This window comes from Salvia miltiorrhiza, chromosome 1, assembly GCF_028751815.1.
Source record: "Salvia miltiorrhiza cultivar Shanhuang (shh) chromosome 1, IMPLAD_Smil_shh, whole genome shotgun sequence".
Taxonomy (NCBI): domain Eukaryota; kingdom Viridiplantae; phylum Streptophyta; class Magnoliopsida; order Lamiales; family Lamiaceae; genus Salvia; species Salvia miltiorrhiza.
In genome coordinates, this window is record NC_080387.1 from 73,924,420 (window position 1) to 73,946,229 (window position 21,810).

A 21,810-nucleotide genomic window follows, 5' to 3' on the forward strand; every position below is an offset into this window, starting at 1 on the left:
TCTTCAGCAGAAGTTGAGAATTTTAAGTTTAAATATTCAATTATTTAGAGAGTTGTGTATTATTTTTATTATTATTGATCTTGTTGTTGTTGCCGTTGTTGTTGCCGTACGCCATTCATGCGATGCACGAGCCATAATATATTGATATTTAAAAAATAAATAAAATTATAAAAAAATGTCAAACTATTAGTATCATTTACAAGTTAAATTAGTATTTGGTAACAAAAAGTAATTTCTGTTAATTAAAATATTATGCGGTTTGAAATTGTATATCATAAAACTATTATCAACTCAATGAGCACAATATTAAATTTAATGAGTATCGCATAGTAATAATTAAATTTACATATTGTAAAGAAAATAATTTAAGTCAATCTCTTTTTGAACAAATAATCTTAAACCATCAATATCAAAACAAAAGTTTAACTAATAATCTAAAAATACAAAATCGGTTAAAAAAATGGATTGGGCATATGATATTCTTAAACAAATGAAAGTAAACAAAGAATTATTCAAAATCCAATAATAAAATTCAACAATGAAGCAACATGAGAAAGCGAGGTGCATTTAGGGAGAAGGATCAATAATGGTTTGCGTTTTCTCCTTCACGGTGACTCGAACTTCCAATTTAATGGTTTACGAGGAAGCGCCTTACGTCTTACCAACCGAGTTGGACTTCGTGGTGACTCGAACCCCCCAATTTAATAGTTTGAGAGGAAGCTTCTCACGCCTTATCAATTGAACTGCTCTTTGTTGTCAGTGAGGTGCATTCAGTTAAGGGTAGGCTTCTGGAACTTTCCATGAACAAATACTCTCTTCATCACCTTTCCATTCTGCTGGTTTGCTGCATTGACACAGCAGTATTCAAGTTCAACCTACAACAACAATCATCTCCAACTCAATCAATATATTATCTAAACTAATAATGCTGCTAACTGTCTAAAAACAAATATCTTCCTCTAGTTCGTATCGAGCTAAAACATACAATAAATTGAAGTGAAACTAAAATCCTCTTCAAAATGAACAAAATGGATGAATCTAGAGAGGAACAGAGAGTTGAATGTATGAACGTATAAAATACAATTCTAGCAAATGTGAAAATCCAAAGGCTAAACTCTTCCAAGTAGCGGAAAAAAATGGCTGATGGAAAACAGCGAAATCAGACAACACGGGGTGAATTCATCACACACAAATGCTTGCAAAATAACAACAAGATGAGAAACTCAAAGCAGATGGATCCATACCAGCACAAGACACTGCGCCGCAAGACCACACGACGGTGGAACTCCATTCTGAGTTATATCACGTTTAGCATTCTATGAGTCACTTCTTGACAACTGAACCGGAGTAAAAATCCTGCGTAAAAGGATGGCAACGAAACAGGAAACAGTTCAGCAGAAGCTACTTTCAAGTTTCAAGTGGTGATCTTTCACACTAAAATCATCTATTTTTTTTAATTCTTTTTGGCGTAAAATCTCATTGAATTTTAAACAACCTTACCACCACACAAACTGACAACAACAAAGGTTAGAGAGAGAGAGAGAGCATAAAGATTACAGCATTAAACTCCAACGACAACAACAAAGGTTATAACAAGAAGATGAATAGAATCAAATGTAACTTCACTCAAGTATTCATACCTCAAAATAGAACATTCACTTGTCGATTTTGAGCACAAACTTTCTTAAGAATCTCTTGCAATTTCTCATCTTTACCTTCTCCTATTCTAAGTTCCTGAAGCAATGCAGAAATGATTTCTGAATTAACCTCAAGTCCTCTCCTGCACATCTCCTCCAAGAAAGGCATTGCCTCATGCACCTTTTTGCTCTTCACCAGATGGCACACAATAATGTTGTACGTCACGCCATCAGGCACGCAGCCGCTCCTTTCCATCTCCACCATCAACCTCCTTGCCTGCGCTTCACGCCTTTCATGGTAGAGGGAGTCGATCATCATGTTGTAGGTATATGCGCTAGGATTTAAGCCCTTGGAAGGGAGATGGTTGAAGAGCCTCGTAGCATCATTGAGTCTTCCGCCCTTGCACAAGCCGTTGATCAGAACACTATACGTTACAATATCAGGTTTCACGCCTTCTGCCTCCATCACCGTCAAAAACGCAAATGCCTCATTGATCCGACTTATCCGACACAAGCCATCCAACAAGATGTTGTAGGTGTAGACATCCGGATGTAGATTCTGAGCTTCCATATCTTGGAAAAGCTTCCACCCATCTGAAAAACTACTTTGGCGTATTAGCCCATGCATCATCATGTTGTATGATACGGTTGAGTGTTTGAGACCTACACGCGAGATTTCATCAAAGAAATGCAAAGCTTCATCAAGGTTTCCCGTCTTGCAGTATCCCTTAATCAAGATATTATAGGTGACTATACTGTGGTTGATCCCCGTCCTTTCCATTGAAGCGAAGAGCTCTCTGGCTCTAACCATCTCGCCCTGCGAGCAATATTGATCTATCAATATGTTGCACGTGACAACACTAGGCGCGATGCCCTTCTCCATCATCTCGGACAGCAGAAGCAGAGCTTCATCAACCATCCCACGCTTCGATAACCCATCCAATAATGTATTATAAGTCCGCACATTATGCTCGAGACCTTTATCGCGAATTTCAAGAAAAATAAGCCAAGCTTCACCCAAGCTTCCTTTCTTGCAATATCCATTTAGCAAGGTGTTATAGTTAACAATATCGGGTGTAAGGCCCCTCTCTACCATGGAATCAAGTAACTGTTTCGCACTTTCGATTTCGCCCTTAAGGCAGAGCCCTGCAATAAGCGAAGAATAAGTAGAGACAGTGGGATAAATATTTTGTTGCGTCATGATTTCCAACATATTCTCAGCCGATTCCATCTTTTCTTCCTTACAATATGCATTAATCATGGAATTATAAGTGACAACGTTAGGTAAAATACCCTTCCCAACCATTTTGGATAGAACCTCGAAGGCATTGTCCACCATTCCACCCTTGCAAAATCCATCAATTAGTGCACTATAAGTGTAAACGTCGGGACTCCACCCACTACTTTCTAATCTATGAAGCCAATCTTGGGCTTCAATGGCCTGTCCAGCTTTGCACAGCCCATCAATCAGTTGCAGAATCGTAATACGATTTGGCTCGCAAAGTTTTAAATCCAGAATCTTTTCGAACAATTTCACGGCTTCAGCCTCCTTATTAACTAAGAATAACCCTTTTATGAGAGTGCTGAAAGTCGTGACGTCTGGTTCGTAACCTCTCTTGAGAAAGAATCCCATTACAGCAAAAGCAGAGTACATATCTTTCAAGAGACAACAACAGTTGACAGCAATATTCATTGTGTAATCACAAACGGGAACACCCATCCTAAGCATTTCATCGAACACATGAAGGGCAAAATAATACTGCTCAATCTTTACACTAACACTCATGAGTTTGCTGTAGAGGCGAACAGAAGGCTCCGGCCGCATAATCTTTATTTTTTGAAACAATTCAATAACATCGTCTACTTCTTTAGCACAACTGAAATCAATTGTGGGCTGCTTAGGTTGAAAAGCCTCGGAAGAGAAGAGAGAGAACATAGGAGAAAGAATACCCGATTTATGCGACCACCGATTGAGAAATCCTCTTCCATGAATGAGATTTATTGCAGAAACAGCAGCTCTTCTGCTCATCATCGTTAATCGGCGGCGAGATTTAGATCTGAATAAAGGTAAACAAATGAGAAACCTACCAACAAAAATGGGAGATCGAGCTTTGTTTGCTTCATCAGATTTAGGAATTTTGTTGTTTGATTTTAAGGTGGGCCCAATCTCATTCTATCTAATATATTGGGCCCAAATATGAGGTGATTTCAATTTTGCCCAATAACTTTAGAGCCTCTTCAGCAGAAGTTGAGAATTTTAAGTTTAAATATTCAATTATTTAGAGAGTTGTGTATTATTTTTATTATTATTGATCTTGTTGTTGTTGCCGTTGTTGTTGCCGTACGCCATTCATGCGATGCACGAGCCATAATATATTGATATTTAAAAAATAAATAAAATTATAAAAAAATGTCAAACTATTAGTATCATTTACAAGTTAAATTAGTATTTGGTAACAAAAAGTAATTTCTGTTAATTAAAATATTATGCGGTTTGAAATTGTATATCATAAAACTATTATCAACTCAATGAGCACAATATTAAATTTAATGAGTATCGCATAGTAATAATTAAATTTACATATTGTAAAGAAAATAATTTAAGTCAATCTCTTTTTGAACAAATAATCTTAAACCATCAATATCAAAACAAAAGTTTAACTAATAATCTAAAAATACAAAATCGGTTAAAAAAATGGATTGGGCATATGATATTCTTAAACAAATGAAAGTAAACAAAGAATTATTCAAAATCCAATAATAAAATTCAACAATGAAGCAACATGAGAAAGCGAGGTGCATTTAGGGAGAAGGATCAATAATGGTTTGCGTTTTCTCCTTCACGGTGACTCGAACTTCCAATTTAATGGTTTACGAGGAAGCGCCTTACGTCTTACCAACCGAGTTGGACTTCGTGGTGACTCGAACCCCCCAATTTAATAGTTTGAGAGGAAGCTTCTCACGCCTTATCAATTGAACTGCTCTTTGTTGTCAGTGAGGTGCATTCAGTTAAGGGTAGGCTTCTGGAACTTTCCATGAACAAATACTCTCTTCATCACCTTTCCATTCTGCTGGTTTGCTGCATTGACACAGCAGTATTCAAGTTCAACCTACAACAACAATCATCTCCAACTCAATCAATATATTATCTAAACTAATAATGCTGCTAACTGTCTAAAAACAAATATCTTCCTCTAGTTCGTATCGAGCTAAAACATACAATAAATTGAAGTGAAACTAAAATCCTCTTCAAAATGAACAAAATGGATGAATCTAGAGAGGAACAGAGAGTTGAATGTATGAACGTATAAAATACAATTCTAGCAAATGTGAAAATCCAAAGGCTAAACTCTTCCAAGTAGCGGAAAAAAATGGCTGATGGAAAACAGCGAAATCAGACAACACGGGGTGAATTCATCACACACAAATGCTTGCAAAATAACAACAAGATGAGAAACTCAAAGCAGATGGATCCATACCAGCACAAGACACTGCGCCGCAAGACCACACGACGGTGGAACTCCATTCTGAGTTATATCACGTTTAGCATTCTATGAGTCACTTCTTGACAACTGAACCGGAGTAAAAATCCTGCGTAAAAGGATGGCAACGAAACAGGAAACAGTTCAGCAGAAGCTACTTTCAAGTTTCAAGTGGTGATCTTTCACACTAAAATCATCTATTTTTTTTAATTCTTTTTGGCGTAAAATCTCATTGAATTTTAAACAACCTTACCACCACACAAACTGACAACAACAAAGGTTAGAGAGAGAGAGAGAGCATAAAGATTACAGCATTAAACTCCAACGACAACAACAAAGGTTATAACAAGAAGATGAATAGAATCAAATGTAACTTCACTCAAGTATTCATACCTCAAAATAGAACATTCACTTGTCGATTTTGAGCACAAACTTTCTTAAGAATCTCTTGCAATTTCTCATCTTTACCTTCTCCTATTCTAAGTTCCTGAAGCAATGCAGAAATGATTTCTGAATTAACCTCAAGTCCTCTCCTGCACATCTCCTCCAAGAAAGGCATTGCCTCATGCACCTTTTTGCTCTTCACCAGATGGCACACAATAATGTTGTACGTCACGCCATCAGGCACGCAGCCGCTCCTTTCCATCTCCACCATCAACCTCCTTGCCTGCGCTTCACGCCTTTCATGGTAGAGGGAGTCGATCATCATGTTGTAGGTATATGCGCTAGGATTTAAGCCCTTGGAAGGGAGATGGTTGAAGAGCCTCGTAGCATCATTGAGTCTTCCGCCCTTGCACAAGCCGTTGATCAGAACACTATACGTTACAATATCAGGTTTCACGCCTTCTGCCTCCATCACCGTCAAAAACGCAAACTGCCTCATTGATCCGACTTATCCGACACAAGCCATCCAACAAGATGTTGTAGGTGTAGACATCCGGATGTAGATTCTGAGCTTCCATATCTTGGAAAAGCTTCCACCCATCTGAAAAACTACTTTGGCGTATTAGCCCATGCATCATCATGTTGTATGATACGGTTGAGTGTTTGAGACCTACACGCGAGATTTCATCAAAGAAATGCAAAGCTTCATCAAGGTTTCCCGTCTTGCAGTATCCCTTAATCAAGATATTATAGGTGACTATACTGTGGTTGATCCCCGTCCTTTCCATTGAAGCGAAGAGCTCTCTGGCTCTAACCATCTCGCCCTGCGAGCAATATTGATCTATCAATATGTTGCACGTGACAACACTAGGCGCGATGCCCTTCTCCATCATCTCGGACAGCAGAAGCAGAGCTTCATCAACCATCCCACGCTTCGATAACCCATCCAATAATGTATTATAAGTCCGCACATTATGCTCGAGACCTTTATCGCGAATTTCAAGAAAATAAGCCAAGCTTCATCCAAGCTTCCTTTCTTGCAATATCCATTTAGCAAGGTGTTATAGTTAACAATATCGGGTGTAAGGCCCCTCTCTACCATGGAATCAAGTAACTGTTTCGCACTTTCGATTTCGCCCTTAAGGCAGAGCCCTTCAATAAGCGAAGAATAAGTAGAGACAGTGGGATAAATATTTTGTTGCGTCATGATTTCCAACATATTCTCAGCCGATTCCATCTTTTCTTCCTTACAATATGCATTAATCATGGAATTATAAGTGACAACGTTAGGTAAAATACCCTTCCCAACCATTTTGGATAGAACCTCGAAGGCATTGTCCACCATTCCACCCTTGCCAAAATCCATCAATTAGTGCACTATAAGTGTAAACGTCGGGACTCCACCCACTACTTTCTAATCTATGAAGCCAATCTTGGGCTTCAATGGCCTGTCCAGCTTTGCACAGCCCATCAATCAGTTGCAGAATTCGTAATACGATTTGGCTCGCAAAGTTTTAAATCCAGAATCTTTTCGAACAATTTCACGGCTTCAGCCTCCTTATTGACTAAGAATAACCCTTTTATGAGAGTGCTGAAAGTCGTGACATCTGGTTCGTAACCTCTCTTGAGAAAGAATACCATTACAGCAAAAGCAGAGTACATATCTTTCAAGAGACAACAACAGTTGACAGCAATATTCATTGTGTAATCGCCAACGGGTACACCCATCCTAAGCATTTCATCGAACACATGAAGGGCAAAATAATACTGCTCAATCTTTACACTAACACTCATGAGTTTGTTGTAGAGGCGAACAGAAGGCTCCGGCCGCATAATCTTTATTTTTTGAAACAATTCAATAACATCGTCTACTTCTTTAGCACAACTGAAATCAATTGTGGACTGCTTAGGTTGAAAAGCCTCGGAAGAGAAGAAAGAGAACATAGGAGAGAGAATACCCGATTTATGCGACCACCGATTGAGAAATTCTCTTCCATGAATGAGATTTATTGCAGAAACAGCAGCTCTTCTGCTCATCATCGTTAATCGGCGGCGAGATTTAGATCTGAAGTGAGAAATCAGAAATCTACCAAACAAAAATGGCAGATCGAGCTTCAGTTGCTTCTTCAGACTTAGGAATTTTGTTGTTTGATTTTAAGGCGGGCCCAATCTCATTCTATCTTATATATTGGGCCCAAACATGAGGTGATTTCAATTTTGCCCAATAACTTTAGAGCCTCTTCAATTATTTCGATAGTTGTGTTTTATTATTATTATTATTATTATTATTATTGATGTTGTTGTCATCGTTGTTGTTGCCGTTGTTATTGTATTTGTACACCTAGGGATGGCAATGAATCCGGACCCGGTCCAGATCCGCGGATCCAGATCCTTTTTTTAGGATCTGGACCTTAGAAAAAATGGATCTGGACCGGATCTGGGTTATTCTTATAATTTCCGGATCTGGATCTGGAGCAAAAAATATGAGACCCAGATCCGGTCCAGATCCGGTCCATGGATCCATTTATATATAAAATTATATATAATGTTATTTATTTTTATCTAACTCTAATCTAATATCTATGACTAATCTATATATCTCTTTTCATAAATAATATATAATGCAATTAAAGATAATATTTTACTTTTATATATCTCTTTTCATTATTATTATTATTATTATTATTATTATTAATATTTTTATAGAATATGGTTAATTCATTTATTTTGAATAATTGTTGAAAATGTAGACAGTAACTATAATTTTATTTGGGATTAATTTAAGATTTATAAATTTATTTTAAAAGATAAAAAGTATGGATCCGGGTTGGATCCAATGGATCTGGACCGGATCTGGGCCTAAGTCAAAAAATCCGGATCTGGATCTGGACCAAGCAAGATCCGGTCCAGATCCGGCCCATTGCCATCCCTATGTACACCACTCATGTGATGCACGAACCATAATATATTGATAATTCAAAAGTAAATAATATTATATAAAAATATCATCATTTATAAGTTACTCACTGCGTCCCACGAATCTTGACACGTTTGGATTTGACACGGGAATTAAGGAGTTGTAGATTAGTGTTTTAAGTGTGTAGTTAATAAAATACTCCATCCGTCCCTGAAATAAGTTCATCTTTTTCCTTTTTGGGACGTCCCCAAATAAGTTCTTATTTCTTTCTTTCCATTTTTGATCAACTACCCACCACTAATAATACTTTATTTATTCTTACTTTTCACTTTTTCACCACTCTCAATACTTATTAGTATAACATATTTTTTTCCACTATTAATACACTTTACCATTTTTCCTTAAAACCGCCGTCCCCAAAGAGGAACTTATTTTGGGGACGAAGGGGGTATAAAAGTGATAAATTAGGAGAGAGAAGGTAATAAAAGTGATAAAGTAGGAGAGAGAGAGTAATAAAAGTGATAAAGTAAGAGAAAGAAGGTAATAATTATTACCCAAAATAGAAACGTGTCAAGATTCGCGGAACGGCCCAAAAAGGAAAACGTATCAAGATTTGTGGGACGGAGTGAGTAAATTATTTGGTAACAAAAAGTAATGTATGTTCATTAAAATATTATGTGATTTGAAATTGTATATAATAAAACTATTATTATCAACTCAATGAACACAATATTAATTTAATGAGCATCTTATAATAATAATTAAATTTACAGATTGATAAGAAAATAATTTAAGTCAATCTCATTTTGAATAAATAATATTAAACCATAAATATCAAAACAAAAGTTTAATTAATAATCTAAAAATACAAAATCGGTTAAACAAATGGATTGGGCATATGATATTCTTAAACAAATGAAAGTAAACAAAGAATTATTCAAAATCCAATAATAAAAATCAACAATGAAGCAACATGAGAAAGCGAGATGCATTTAGTGAGAAGAATCAATAAGGGTTTGCGTTTTCTCCTTCGTGGTGACTCGAACCTCGCAATTCAATGGTTTGCGAGGAAGCGCCTTACGTCTTACCAACCGAGATGGACTTCGTCCCCCCCCCCCCCCAATTTAATGGTTTGAGAGGAAGTGTCTTACGTTTTACTAACTGAGCTGCGCTTCATTCATTGTCAATGAGGTGCATTAGTCAGTTAAGGGTAGGCTTCTGGAACTTTCCATGAACAAATACTCTCTTCATCACCTTTCCATTCCGCCGGTTTACTGCCTTGACACAGCAGTATTCAAGCTCAACCTACAACAACAATCATCTCCAACTCAATCAATATATTATGCAAACTAATAATGCTGCTAAATGTCTAAAACTAATATCTTCCTCTAGTTCGTATCGAGTTCAAGAGTGTCGAGTTCGATTAAGATACAACCAAATCACCGTCTCCATACGACTATGTTTATCAACAACCACCTCAACCACTCAATCATCCAACTTTTTCCATATTTAACTAATTTCTCTCTTTTACATATCATCAAACTAGATAATATAATTAAACTAGACGTTACCTCGATGAAGCCGGCAGCAGAAGTTAAACTTCTAACTGTATCCAAGCAGAAGAAATAAGATCTTGTTCCATCAGACCGCAAGTACTCCCTATATCCTATTCTTTGTTGAGGGTCGAATCGAAGCATAGTCATATCGCAAACACCTGTTTCGTGTATATGAAATTAGGGCTGCGTAGAAAGAGATCTTAGAATTTCTAAATTTGCCATGAAATCTCATTTTCACTATTACCGTAGTCTCTAAATAATAGCATGCCCCCTGGCTTTAGAACAGCAAAGCACTCTTTGATGGCCTTAGGCATCCTGTCGAGTGGCAAGGCCGACAAAGTGAATATCTGGCATATTTTGATAGGTGAATTTGAGATTCCGGACTACTGAACTCTCGAAGATATCATTACTTTTAGGTGAGGAAACGAAGAGAAATCAGAAAAAGGAATCATAAAGTACCAATGTAACAAAATCTACTCCACCAATGCAGCTTCTTGCTTCATCCAAGTTAGCACCTGCATAAGCCTCTGAGGAAAAGGAAATCGTGTTCAAGAAGTTGACAGAACACGAAACGGGAGATGCTCAAAGGCCTCTAAGATACCTGAAAATCCTAAATGATGGCCGTGAAACGAGCTATCCGAGCAGGTATTGCAGGCCAACCACAAGGGAAATCCAGTTGTTGAAAAATCACAAAGGAATGGGTGAAACCGATGAATAGCAGAGACAGAATTAGAAGCAGTAACAATCTCTTTAGCCCTCTCAAGCGCCTCGTTGCTACAATCACACGCGTATAAGATGATGCCTTCTCGTCCACTGCATAAAAAGAATCTAAATTAAAAAAAAGGGCAAGTGAAAGCATGCAGTACTATTGGATCATCAAGAAATTACCATAAAATAGGTAGAGCTGTGCTGCCATTGCCACACCCCACCTCCAAAACCTTGGATTCATCCTTGCAAGAAGCTAGTTCTGGGAACTCCTTCAGCAAGTATCGTCGTTCCTGTCTCAAATACGATCAACAGTCACACACGGAAAGGAAACACCAATACACGTAGCTCAACACGGATGTAAAATGCGAGGGCAAGATGGAGGAGCATAAACTTCAATGCTTAAAAGGGTAAATATGAATAGACGAGGTAATTTACGCCAACTTCAATGACAAAGAATAGCACAGGAACAAAATCTGCTAGTTAAAAGCCACAGAACATGAAGGGGTGAGTGACCAAAACAGAGCAATTATAGAAAACCTACTACAGAATCTTCTGAAAAGAACTTGCATAACTAGCAAATTCTAATGTGATCGACAGATTATCCGAATTGCTAATCTATGGGCAATGTTTGTAGCTTTCTTAGGTAAAAAAGATGGCAGACTTTCCACAATAAGGATATACAAGGGATTTAGGGTTCTTGCTTTGAAACAGCATTTTGCTAAGCTCTTCTAATTTAAACCTAATAGAGTTATGGTTGCTTTGAAAAAACTGATAAATCACTAAAAATAAAGAACAAAACAGATAAACCAACGCCTCTATGCATAAACATGAACTAGAATGAAGAGCTCCATATTCAATTTCAGTATTATTGAATCACAAAATTTATTTCCTAAAACTTTTCCTACATAACTGGTTGAATGTGCAAATACAACAAGTCATGCCAATTACAAAAATACATAAACAACGAATCATTGAGCTCTCATTCAGCTAAAAATCAAGTTTCTTCAAACCCCACACACTAATTAAATAGATAAAAAAAATAAAGGCCTATTTATCATACTAAAATAAACAATCTAAATTTAAAAATTGCATTGGTTTGCACGATTGAATTACCTTGAAGAACTTGCCAGTAGAGTGGCGGGCATGAAATTGATCCCACGCTTCGGAATCTAGCTGAGCGTCTTCAATTTGAGTAACCACTTCGGAAAAGGGGAGGAAATGGAACTGAAGTGAGGGATTTTTTTCCACTTCTTCTCTCAATTCGTTCCAATCGAAATCTTTGGAGTGATAGCTTTCTGCTTCCCATTGTTTTCTACTCATCGATTCTATTCAGACTGAAAAATGGAAGTAATTTCACAATGAGTGCTCCCTCCGTTCCCTGCAATTTTTTTTTTCGGCGAAAATTTTAACAAGTCACTATTTTATGTACTCCCTCCGTCCACAAAGTATTGCCCCATTTACTGTTCGGCACAGGTTTTAAGAAAGCTGATAAAGTAGTTGTGAGTGAAATATAAGGGTAGTTGACTAAAGTGTTAAAGGTGTTGTATGATGGGTCCACTAGTAATAAAGTGTAATAAAATAGAATATAAAAATGAAATAAGTTGTTATATGGTGGGTCCATTAGTGGCAATTGATGGTAAATAAATGAAAGAAAAAAGGGTGTAGTGGTACAAAAAGCAGAGTAGGGCATTACTTTGTGGACAAGGAAAAATGAGTAAGTAGGACAATATTTCGTGGACGGAGTATTAAATGTAATAAGTAAAAAAAAAATGGATAAAAGATAAACAAAAAATTACCATATAATAAAGTGCTCAAATTTTGCGGAACAATTCGAAAATGAATACTGCTCAAGCTTCGCGAGACGAAAAGGGTATTTATTTAGCGAACAAATCAAAAAAGAAATATAAATATTTATTTAACAGACCAATTTTTTTTTATATAATTAGGAATGTGTTTTCTTTGGTTGATAATTTTTTTATTAAAAATAAAAAATAACAAAGAATTCTCATTCTTTTCTTTTCCTTGATTTACAAAAGAGAATTTCACAATTTCTTATTCATTCTTTGTACTCCAAAGAGAAATTGTATTATCCATTCATTTTAGGTGTGATAATATTATGAGTAAAACTTAAAAATGCCCATTTTATTAAATTGTAATGAAAAATACCTATTTTTATAAAATTATTGTGTTTATTCTTAAATTGACTAAAGTACAGTTAATATCTCAATCAATGTACTTGCAAGACAAAAATAACTTGTTTGTCGGAAAAATAGATTGTCGTTCGAACAACTAATTTTTCTTTCGTAATGGTACTTGTATCATAGAAGTATAAAATTTTATATAAAAAATAAGACACTAAACAAGAAGTCAATAAAAATTAAAATAAAAATGGAAACCAGCTCATTGCACGATTTGCACTCTCCTATTACTTTTAGAGAAATAAAAAATAAAATTAGAAGATAAACATTAGAAAAAGAAGTCAATAAAAATTAAAATAAAATAAAATGAAAAAAGTCAATAGTAAAATATATTACACTTTTCTAATTTAATTGTACTTATATTGAAAAGTATAAGATTTTATATAAAAAATAAGACACTAAAACAAGAAGTCAATAAAAATTAAAATAAAAATGGAAATCAGCTCATTGCATGATTTGCATTCCCCTATTACTTTTAGAGAAATAATAAATAAAATTAGAAGATAAACACCAGAAAAAGAAGTCAATAAAAATTTAAATAAAATAAAATAAAATAAAGAAGTCAATAGTAGAATAAAATAAAAAAATTCCGTTGCCGGGAATCGAACCCGGGTCTCCTGGGTGAAAGCCAGATATCCTAACCGCTGGACGACAACGGATTTATGGTATCTGTAACTTTTATATTTTATAAGAGCAGTTTACAAATTATTTTATAATTGGATATCATGTGTTATACTAATAATTAGAGATTGAGTTTGATTCTTATTCCCAACATCTAAATAAAAAAAATTGTTATATTGTCTCCTTTGAGCAGTAACATATTATAATAGAAGCAATATTGAATGTTTAAATTCGAATATATATTTAAAAGCTGGCTTATACAATTAAACTTGAATGAATTTATAAATAACAGTCTCAGTTTCATGCCATCGATTTAATTGATTCGATTACAACCTTTATTTTATACTAACCATGAAGCTTCATATAAATTTATAAGAAGTAGTTTTTTCAATGGAAAAAAAATTAATCGCCGTATTTTCTTTGTGCTATAAAACTACCTGATTCATCGGCCATCTATCAGCGGTTCAATCAGCTTTCGATAAATCACTAGATGCAGTAACGCCCGTATTTACCACATTGTTCACACATACCCACACCACAGTTGTATTTACTTTTAAAGAAACGCCCGCTGATTTGCCAAGGCTTGGCAGAAGGGAATGCACTCTCCTTTGCATCATCTTCTGTTTCATATATCAAAAATATTTTATGTTATGAGAAACAAATATGAGAAGGAGGCGAATGAGGGAAATATTTGAGCAAAAGACAAATAAATTGCCGCTATTTTTTTATTTTTTTTGGGAGGGGCTTTTTTTCATGTAAGGCGGGAAGTGAATTTCTTTTAGGGGAAGGTGAAATTTTTTATTTCATATTAATAATTTATCATAGTTCCTAAACCCTTTGCAAAGAAGTCCTCCAAAAATAATTATCTTGCACAAAATTTAAGAACCTAATATATGTTTCTTATCTTATTCCATAAAAATTGAAAAGTAAATTGTAATTTTTTATACAATATGATACCTTATCAGAAAAAATACTATAATAGTATCATATTTTTAGATATTGTGGTATATCGATATAGTATATTATTGATACTGCGATACATACTACTGTTTCGGTATATTGCTATTGTGATATAGTATAATTTTACTAATTAAATTTACAAAATAATTCTGGAATATAAAAATACACATTGATTATAGGTGTTTACACAGATTTTCCAATTAGTACGATTTAATTAGTAAAATTATATAAAGCGGCGTGGGGTAAGAAATGTAAGGAAAATAAGATTAAAGGAGTAAAAAGGTGATTGCAAGACTAGAGATTTCAAAAGAAAAATAAGAAATAAAAATACGACGGTGGATCATTCACTACAAAAAAACGCACATTTTACGGCCAGAACTACCGGCGGCCCACCGACGGCGGAGGGGGCGACCCGTGTTTTTCAAAATAGCGGCGGAAATAGGATGTTGCCGCCGGTATTGTTAATATTAATTAATTTATATACTTAAATATATTATTGGCGGCGGAGATCGCCGGTGACGTCTGACAATAGCACCACCGCCGTCCGATCAATATTACCGGCAGCGGTGACGCCGCCGCTAATCACCGGCGGCACATGCCGCCAGTAAAATTCTGGCAAAACTCCACCGTTCGAAGACGTTCATTTGCCGTCGGTATATGGATCACAAACCCCATCTCCAGTCGTCGATCCCAATCGCCCACCCCCAGCCGCTGGTGCCGGTCGATAATTATGGTAATTTTTGTTCGCTTCCCCTTCTCGCTTCCGTCTGCATCACTCCACTTTCCCTTCCTTTCTCGTCTGCTTCCGTCTGCCTTTGTTTCTTTCTTCCGTCTGCTTCCGTCTGCCTTTGTTCGCTTCATTTCTTTCTTTTCGCTCCCCCGCTTCCGTCTGCTTCCGTCCCCTTTTCCGTCGCCGGCCCGCCTCCCGTAGCAACTGCATAATCTTACCAAGACTCTTCACTAGTCTAATTTGGAATCAAGGGATCTTAAGTAGAATTCCAACTAATCACTCTTCAATTGAAGAATCTTAGCAAGAATCTTCACTAATTTAGTTTGGAATCAAGAATCTTAAGTAAGAATCCCAACTAATCACTCTTCAATTGAAGAAACTTAAAAAGACTCTTCACTAATCTTCACTAATCACTCTTCAATTGAATAATCTTCACCGAGTGTGTGTTTTGTATGTGTTTTTTTTGGTGTGTGTGCCTTTATTTAATTAGGGTAAGTTTATTTAGAAATTTTAATTAGATTAATTAATTAGGCTTAATTAAAGTAAATATTTCCATTTTTAGAAAGTGGCCAATTTTAGTAGGACAAACCAAAATGAAAATGTGGCAAATTTTAATGGGACGGAGGGAGTACTTTCTAAGCTATAATTAGGGTTGATTCTACAATCTTGACCTTCTCGAGCGTTGACTTGATCTAATATAGGCTATATTTCTTTATCTTTGGTCTCTCTTCGATCTAATCAAGGCTGAATTCTACGATTAAGATTATCTCCAACACTAACACAATCAACCATGATATTTATAAAGTAATATCCTTACGAATATTCATGAATCTGTTAATGAAATCTCTCTTTATCCCGACCTTGGATTTTCCAGTCTCAATCTCGACTCATAAAGCCCAACCAACAGAAAAGATCATAATATCATCTACATCACCATTTAACTACAAGTCTGTAACAAAATATAGGTAATAGGAAGCAGAGAACTGAAACACAATTTTATTGCTGCTGAAAAATGGAAATCCTAGTATATCTTAACCAACACAAATCTGATTTGTGCTAATTCTCGTAAAATTAAAGGACATAGTTACCAACACACAGAATCTCTTCTACATGACCAAAAACAAAAACAAAAAAACAATAAGCAGCAAAACAAAACATTCACACTCACATCAAACACTAAACACCCTTGTTTATTTAATTATCTAAATTGCATATAATTATCAACTTCGCTGCTGTCTCCTAATCTCTTTTCTCATCTCTACTCTTCTTCTTCTTCTTTTTTTCCTCGCTCTCTCGTAGAATATCTTGTCAACAGCCTCTTCTATTTTCTCGAAATATCTTTCTCTGAAGCTTCGCCAGAATAGAAGTATCCACACAATGATTCCTAAGCCCACAACATATCCAACTGCAGCAGATACGTATTCCCACTCGATCTCACTCTTCTCTTCCCCATTTTCATCTTCTTGTGGAGACAAATGATCACTGCCATCACTATGACTGCAGCTTATGTTGAGATTGAAACCACACAACCCCGGATTCCCTTTGAAGGAATCAGCTGAAAATGTTTGTAACTGACGGCCATTTGGAATCTTTCCAACCAGCTTATTGTAGGATAGATTCAAAAATGAAAGGAACGTGAGCCCTGCAAGGTCCACTGGTATTGGCCCGATGAGTCGGTTTCCAGAGAGGTCGAGTGATTCGAGGTTCCTCAATTCACCAAATGAGTTTGGGATGCTTCCGTTGAGGGCATTGTGGGAGAGGTTGAGCTGATGAAGTAAGGTAAGATCACCAATTGCATTTGGTATCTCTCCTCCGAAATTATTGCAAGAGAAATCAATGTTACAAAACTCTGGCCTGTGAAACTCTAAATTTATCCCCTTCATGATTAATGTGACGCTTGATGACCTCCACAATTGTGAGAAATAGTAATAGACTGAATTGTCCTCTCTCAATTGTTCGTCACTCTGTAGCATCATTGTCTTCCAAGTAGAAAAGTTGAATGATTCCAGATCTCCACTGAAATGATTCGAAGATATATCTACAATTTGGAGCTTCTGCCAGCTCTTGTCATGACATCTCACATCTCCATGGAATTTGTTGGAGCGCAAAACAAGAACTCGCAAGTTCGATGATAGCAGGCAAGGGAAACTGTCATTGATATTGTTGTTCCCAACATTCATGAACAGCAACTGCTCGCATCTTTCAAGGGACTTTGGGATTTTCCCTTCTAAAGTATTATTGTTAACATTCAAATATCCAAGTTGACAATCCATAGGAAAATTATCTGGAATGCTACCGCTGATGTTGTTTTGGCTTAGATCTAACTCTGAAATGTTTTCAAGTAAGCAAGGGGGTATGCTGCCACTTAATCTATTGCCAGACAAATCAAGAACATCGAGCCTCGTATCACTGCAAAGGGAGGTTGGAATGGATCCACTTAAACTGTTATTAGCAAGAGATAAGCTCATGAGTTGAGACGCAGGTGGAATGGGCAGGTGCAACTCACCCTTGAGCTGGTTAGACTGCAAGTGTAGGAATCCAAGAGAAGAAGGGATATGGTAAGGCTTTTGCAGATGTGTTAGAAGATTAAAAGAGAGGTCCAAATCCGAAAGTTGTGTTCCCCAAATCCAATTAGGTATCTCCCCACCAATCCGATTGTATGAGAGGTCTAGTGTTCTCAAATCATCAGAATGTTTGATGAAATTAGGAAAATGGGACAAGTTACATGAAGCTAGTCCCAACACTTTTAGTTGGAGATTTCCATATGAAGTTGAATTGAGGTTGCCAACATCTACTGACAATCTATTGTGAGATAGATCAAGTCGGGTTACGTTGGCAAGACTTGGAAACTTGTCCAGTTGAAAAGTGCCATTAAACTGATTGCTGCTAAGATCAAGTTCCAACAATGAAGGGAGAGCAAAGAGAGAGTGGGGAATGTTACCAGAGAATGAATTACTTGACAAATCTAAATAAACAAGATTGGAAAGGCCTTCAAACAGCGTAGAAGAAAGTGAGCCTGTGAAGAAGTTATATGACAAATCGACATGAATCAGGTTGGTTATGTTAGCAAAGGTGGATGGAATTGAACCCTTCAAACTGCACCTAAAAAGAGTCAAGGTGGTCAAGCTTGGAAAATTGTGGAACAAGTCTGGAAGTTCTGTCCCAAGATGGTTCAAATCTAGTCGAAGGATGGAAAGGGAATGGAGTTGCCAAAAGGAGTTATCGAAAGGGCCAGACAAACCACAACGTACCAAGCTCAACGCAGTGAGGTTTGGTAAATATGATGATATAATGTGGCTCCATTTTCTACTCTCATGAGAGGAAGTAACATTCACACCATCAAGATAGAGCTCTCGAAGCCCTGCTAGATTTTGGACTAGCATCTCCAAAGTTGGGTATTCAAGACTTAGAGATCCAAAAAACCAATTGGAGATATCGAGACAAACTAATCTCCTCAAGAAGGAAAGTTGGAGTGGAACCTGCCCACCAAATCCAACATAGGATAAATTCAAGTGTGTCAAATAGGTGAGATTGTCAATACCTTTGGGAATGGGACCGTTGATGAGATAATTGTAGGCTAGATTTAGCTTCTGCAGATGCACAAGTCTGAAGAGACTCGATGAATCCGCAATCTCACCAGAAATGGACTCGTTATCGAGCTTCAAACTAACGACGTAGCCGGCAGCATCACATGCCACACCGTCCCACTTGCAGCACTCATCACTTTGATTCCATTGCACAAGTTTTGTTGAAAGAGAAGAATTAAAGTTCAACTCATCCTTGAGTTGAAGCAACAAGGTTTTTTGATGGTGAAGACATTGGGTGTAAGAATGAGTGAAGATGAAGGAGGAAATTAGTGTAGAAATGATGAAGAACAACTTTGGAAGCATTGTGAAGAGGCTATTAATTAATTGATGATTGTATTCTGTTTTCAACAAACTTGCAGGTATGAGATATGTGTATGTGGGCTTTAAATAAGCCAATACAAAGACTATTGCAGACTTTGCAGTTTAGTAGGAGCATCTTATTTCACTTAGGGTGTGTAAACTTTGATAGAAAATGTTAGAAAAAATATATTTTCCATCATTTTCACATGTTTCCTATGATGGATAATAAAGTGGTTGATTGTGTTGTGAGTTGAATAAGGATCGATATTTATGAGAGGGTTAAAATGATTAAAGCGGACTAATAGTCTCATCTACTTTTACATATAAATGAATACTAAAATGCGGGACAACTAAAGTGGAAAGATGAATACTAAAAATTGGGAAGTAATTAGGTAGTACTCCATCCGTCCACTAATTTAAGGCCTACTTTCCTTTTTGGTACGTCCACCAACTCAAGGCCTATCTATTTTTAGTAACTTTTATTCATATTTTAATTGGTGGGTCCCAACAAACAATACACTTTTTCTCCACTCAACTAATAATCAATACACTTTGTGGGTCACTTCCTCCACTCAAACAATAAACAATATATTTTGTGGGACCATTTCTCCACTCAACTAATAAAAATACTTTTTTTTCTTAAAATTCGTGTTTTTTCATGTAGGCCTTGAATTCAAGGACGGAGGGAGTAATTACTAAAAAATAATTTATTTTTTTTTGCCAAGAGTTTGCTAAGTAATAAAACTCGTAATTGCATTAGGATTACTAAGTCTAGGTGACATTTTGTCCATATATTCCACAAGTAGGCCAATCCACGTAAGATTTTTTGTAGCTAGTAAATCGTAAATATAGAGAAAGACAAAAAAGGTGGGGAATGGAAGAAGATATACTTGTGGATGTGGTTGAGTGGAAGTCTATTTTTCTTATTTGTTATTTTTTATTTATTTTAGAGAAGGAAAGACTAAATGGTTGACTTGGAAGACTAAATCAATTCGTGTATAATATTAATTTGCATTGATACGAACACAGATCAAGACTTGTGTTTTAAATAAAAATCACGTTAGAATTTTGAAGGGCTTTTTATTTCGCGGGCTAATTGGGCCAGATTTTCGATATATAGAGAAAGAGACGGCCCAATTTCACGAGATTATCAGCCTAGGAGAAAATAAAAATCTAGTAAATTATGTTTCTTATTTGGGTTAATAATATTTTATGTCCTGAACTTTCAGCATTTTTCATAAAATGTTCCGAAATTTCATTTTCTCCTAAAAAATCCTAAACTTTCAACTTTTTCCATAAAATAACATATCTCGCACGGATGAAATATTTTGAAAATCTCCATCGTTGGAAAATCATATTAGGAACAACTGTTGGTGGAAAATGTTGAAAGTTAGGGATTTTTTGTTATCTTTCCATCACCGAATTTTGTATACAGGACATTTTATGGAAAAAGTTGAAAGTTCAGAACTTTTTATGAGAAAATGAAAGTTCGGGACATTTTATGGAAAATGCTGAAAGTTCGGGACATAAAACACTATTAACCCTTCTTATTTTTACTTTTCCCTTTTTTTTTTCTTCTTCTCTTGAAGAAAGTAAATTTTGTGTTCGATGAAGCTTAGCCCAATAAAAAGCACATGGGATCCTCCTTCCCATGATATAGTGTGTACCACTATGTACCACTCTCATTATGTTATAATTTTAAATTATTTTTTGTTCAATTTTAATTTATTATGCATTAAAATAATATAGAGATAATTAACAAGAGTTACTCATCCAATTAGGGTTTATAATTATTTTTTTATATTTATTTGAATTAATAATAGATTATTTGGGTTCATTAATTCAAAGTTAGGGTATACAATTTTTTAAATTCCAATTTTTAATGATAAATATTTATTAGAGTTCATAATATAATAATAATTTTTATTTTTATAAAAAACAATTATAAAATAAAGAAATTAAGAGTGGTACATGGTAATACACACTATATTTTGGGACCGAGGATCCCATGTGAATAAAAAGGGCATAATAACATCCACATCACCATTTAATTTCATATGTTCGATGAAATGTCAAATCGAAAAAATGGGAACAAAATTAATTTTTATTTCCACGTACATTTTTTTGTATCATTGTTGACCCAGCAGAATCATCTCTATCAAGCAGGGGCGGAGCTACACTATAGAATGGTGGGGCAATTGCCCCCCCAATTGAGTTATATTATGTCTCCATATATATATATATATATATATATATATATATATATATATATATATTCAATTTTACATAAATATTTAAGTTTGCCCCACCAAAAATTATGAAAAGTAGGGGCAAAAATAAAAGAAAATAAATGATTTTTTGGTGTTGGATGGAAGGGCTCATACGTGTATGTCTAACAAGAGAAGGCTGAAATTGTGTAAATTACATTCAAATAGATTAATTCAAGTAAATTCAATTCAAAAATTGCACCAATAAAGTATTATTCCTAATTTACACAAATTCTAACTATTTTTTATATTATTGACAAAATACAATTCATTGGTCACAAAGTTTGTGTGCAAAACTAGAATTAGACGAAAGTTCAGTATTTTATTGGCAATTAACCATTTTTTCTTTATTTGGGTTATAACAAATTAAAAAAAAAAAAATCTTGAGATTGTGTTAATTCAAAACGGCGTAGTTATTGTTAAAAAAGTCGCGGATGTTGGCTTACAAAAAATGATGACGTGG

The 21,810-nt window shown here is 35.6% G+C and overlaps 3 protein-coding genes, 1 non-coding gene and 1 pseudogene across 11 annotated transcripts; all 5 read right to left on the reverse strand.

Annotated features, from left to right (window-relative positions):
- Window positions 1-407: 407 nt before the first annotated feature.
- Window positions 408-3,777, reverse strand: LOC131006090 (pentatricopeptide repeat-containing protein At1g12620-like). Of its 5 annotated transcripts, none has more exons than XR_009095417.1 (3): window positions 1,627-3,777; window positions 1,245-1,356; window positions 408-875 (listed from the first exon to the last, which is right to left on the reverse strand). XR_009095417.1 is itself a non-coding variant. In XM_057933234.1 (2 exons), the coding sequence occupies exon 1, from the start codon at window positions 3,667-3,669 to the stop codon at window positions 1,642-1,644; it is 2,028 nt and encodes a 675-aa protein (XP_057789217.1). In that variant the 5' UTR covers window positions 3,670-3,777; the 3' UTR covers window positions 408-875; window position 1,641. The 5 variants fall into 5 exon arrangements, 3 of the variants coding, with proteins under 3 accessions (XP_057789217.1, XP_057789216.1, XP_057789215.1); XR_009095416.1 differs by having other exon boundaries at window positions 1,641-3,776; XM_057933234.1 differs by lacking the exon at window positions 1,245-1,356 and having other exon boundaries at window positions 1,641-3,777.
- Window positions 3,778-4,279: 502 nt separating this feature from the next.
- Window positions 4,280-7,601, reverse strand: LOC131006091 (pentatricopeptide repeat-containing protein At1g62720-like; annotated as a pseudogene).
- Window positions 4,280-12,058, reverse strand: LOC131006092 (uncharacterized). Of its 4 annotated transcripts, none has more exons than XM_057933237.1 (7): window positions 11,798-12,058; window positions 10,865-10,974; window positions 10,578-10,789; window positions 10,436-10,503; window positions 10,221-10,323; window positions 9,992-10,134; window positions 4,280-4,747 (listed from the first exon to the last, which is right to left on the reverse strand). In XM_057933237.1, exons 1-7 carry the CDS (start codon window positions 12,002-12,004, stop codon window positions 4,643-4,645), a joined length of 948 nt encoding a protein of 315 aa, XP_057789220.1. In that variant the 5' UTR covers window positions 12,005-12,058; the 3' UTR covers window positions 4,280-4,642. The 4 variants fall into 4 exon arrangements, with proteins under 4 accessions (XP_057789220.1, XP_057789221.1, XP_057789219.1 ...); XM_057933238.1 differs by lacking the exon at window positions 4,280-4,747 and adding an exon at window positions 9,210-9,725 and having other exon boundaries at window positions 10,436-10,491; XM_057933236.1 differs by lacking the exon at window positions 4,280-4,747 and adding an exon at window positions 9,210-9,725.
- A 1,411-nt stretch (window positions 12,059-13,469) lies between these two features.
- Window positions 13,470-13,541, reverse strand: TRNAE-UUC (transfer RNA glutamic acid (anticodon UUC)). The gene has a single exon. It is a non-coding gene; the product is annotated as a tRNA-Glu (tRNA).
- A 2,665-nt stretch (window positions 13,542-16,206) lies between these two features.
- Window positions 16,207-19,083, reverse strand: LOC131013002 (receptor-like protein 7). Its single transcript, XM_057941007.1, has one exon. The coding sequence runs from the start codon at window positions 19,081-19,083 to the stop codon at window positions 16,414-16,416; it is 2,670 nt and encodes an 889-aa protein (XP_057796990.1). The 3' UTR covers window positions 16,207-16,413.
- Between the last annotated feature and the right edge of the window lie 2,727 nt (window positions 19,084-21,810).

Excerpts from the sequence above, each read along its gene's own strand:
- LOC131006090 (XM_057933234.1), bottom strand. The coding sequence starts at position 3,669 with ATGATGAGCAGAAGAGCTGCTGTTTCTGCAATAAATCTCATTCATGGA.
- LOC131006092 (XM_057933237.1), bottom strand. The coding sequence starts at position 12,004 with ATGAGTAGAAAACAATGGGAAGCAGAAAGCTATCACTCCAAAGATTTC. Across the intron at positions 10,975-11,797 it reads CTACTGGCAAGTTCTTCAAG|GAACGACGATACTTGCTGAA; the intron begins GTAATTCAATCG and ends TATTTGAGACAG. Across the intron at positions 10,135-10,220 it reads GCTATTATTTAGAGACTACG|GTGTTTGCGATATGACTATG; the intron begins GTAATAGTGAAA and ends TACACGAAACAG.
- LOC131013002 (XM_057941007.1), bottom strand. The coding sequence starts at position 19,083 with ATGCTTCCAAAGTTGTTCTTCATCATTTCTACACTAATTTCCTCCTTC.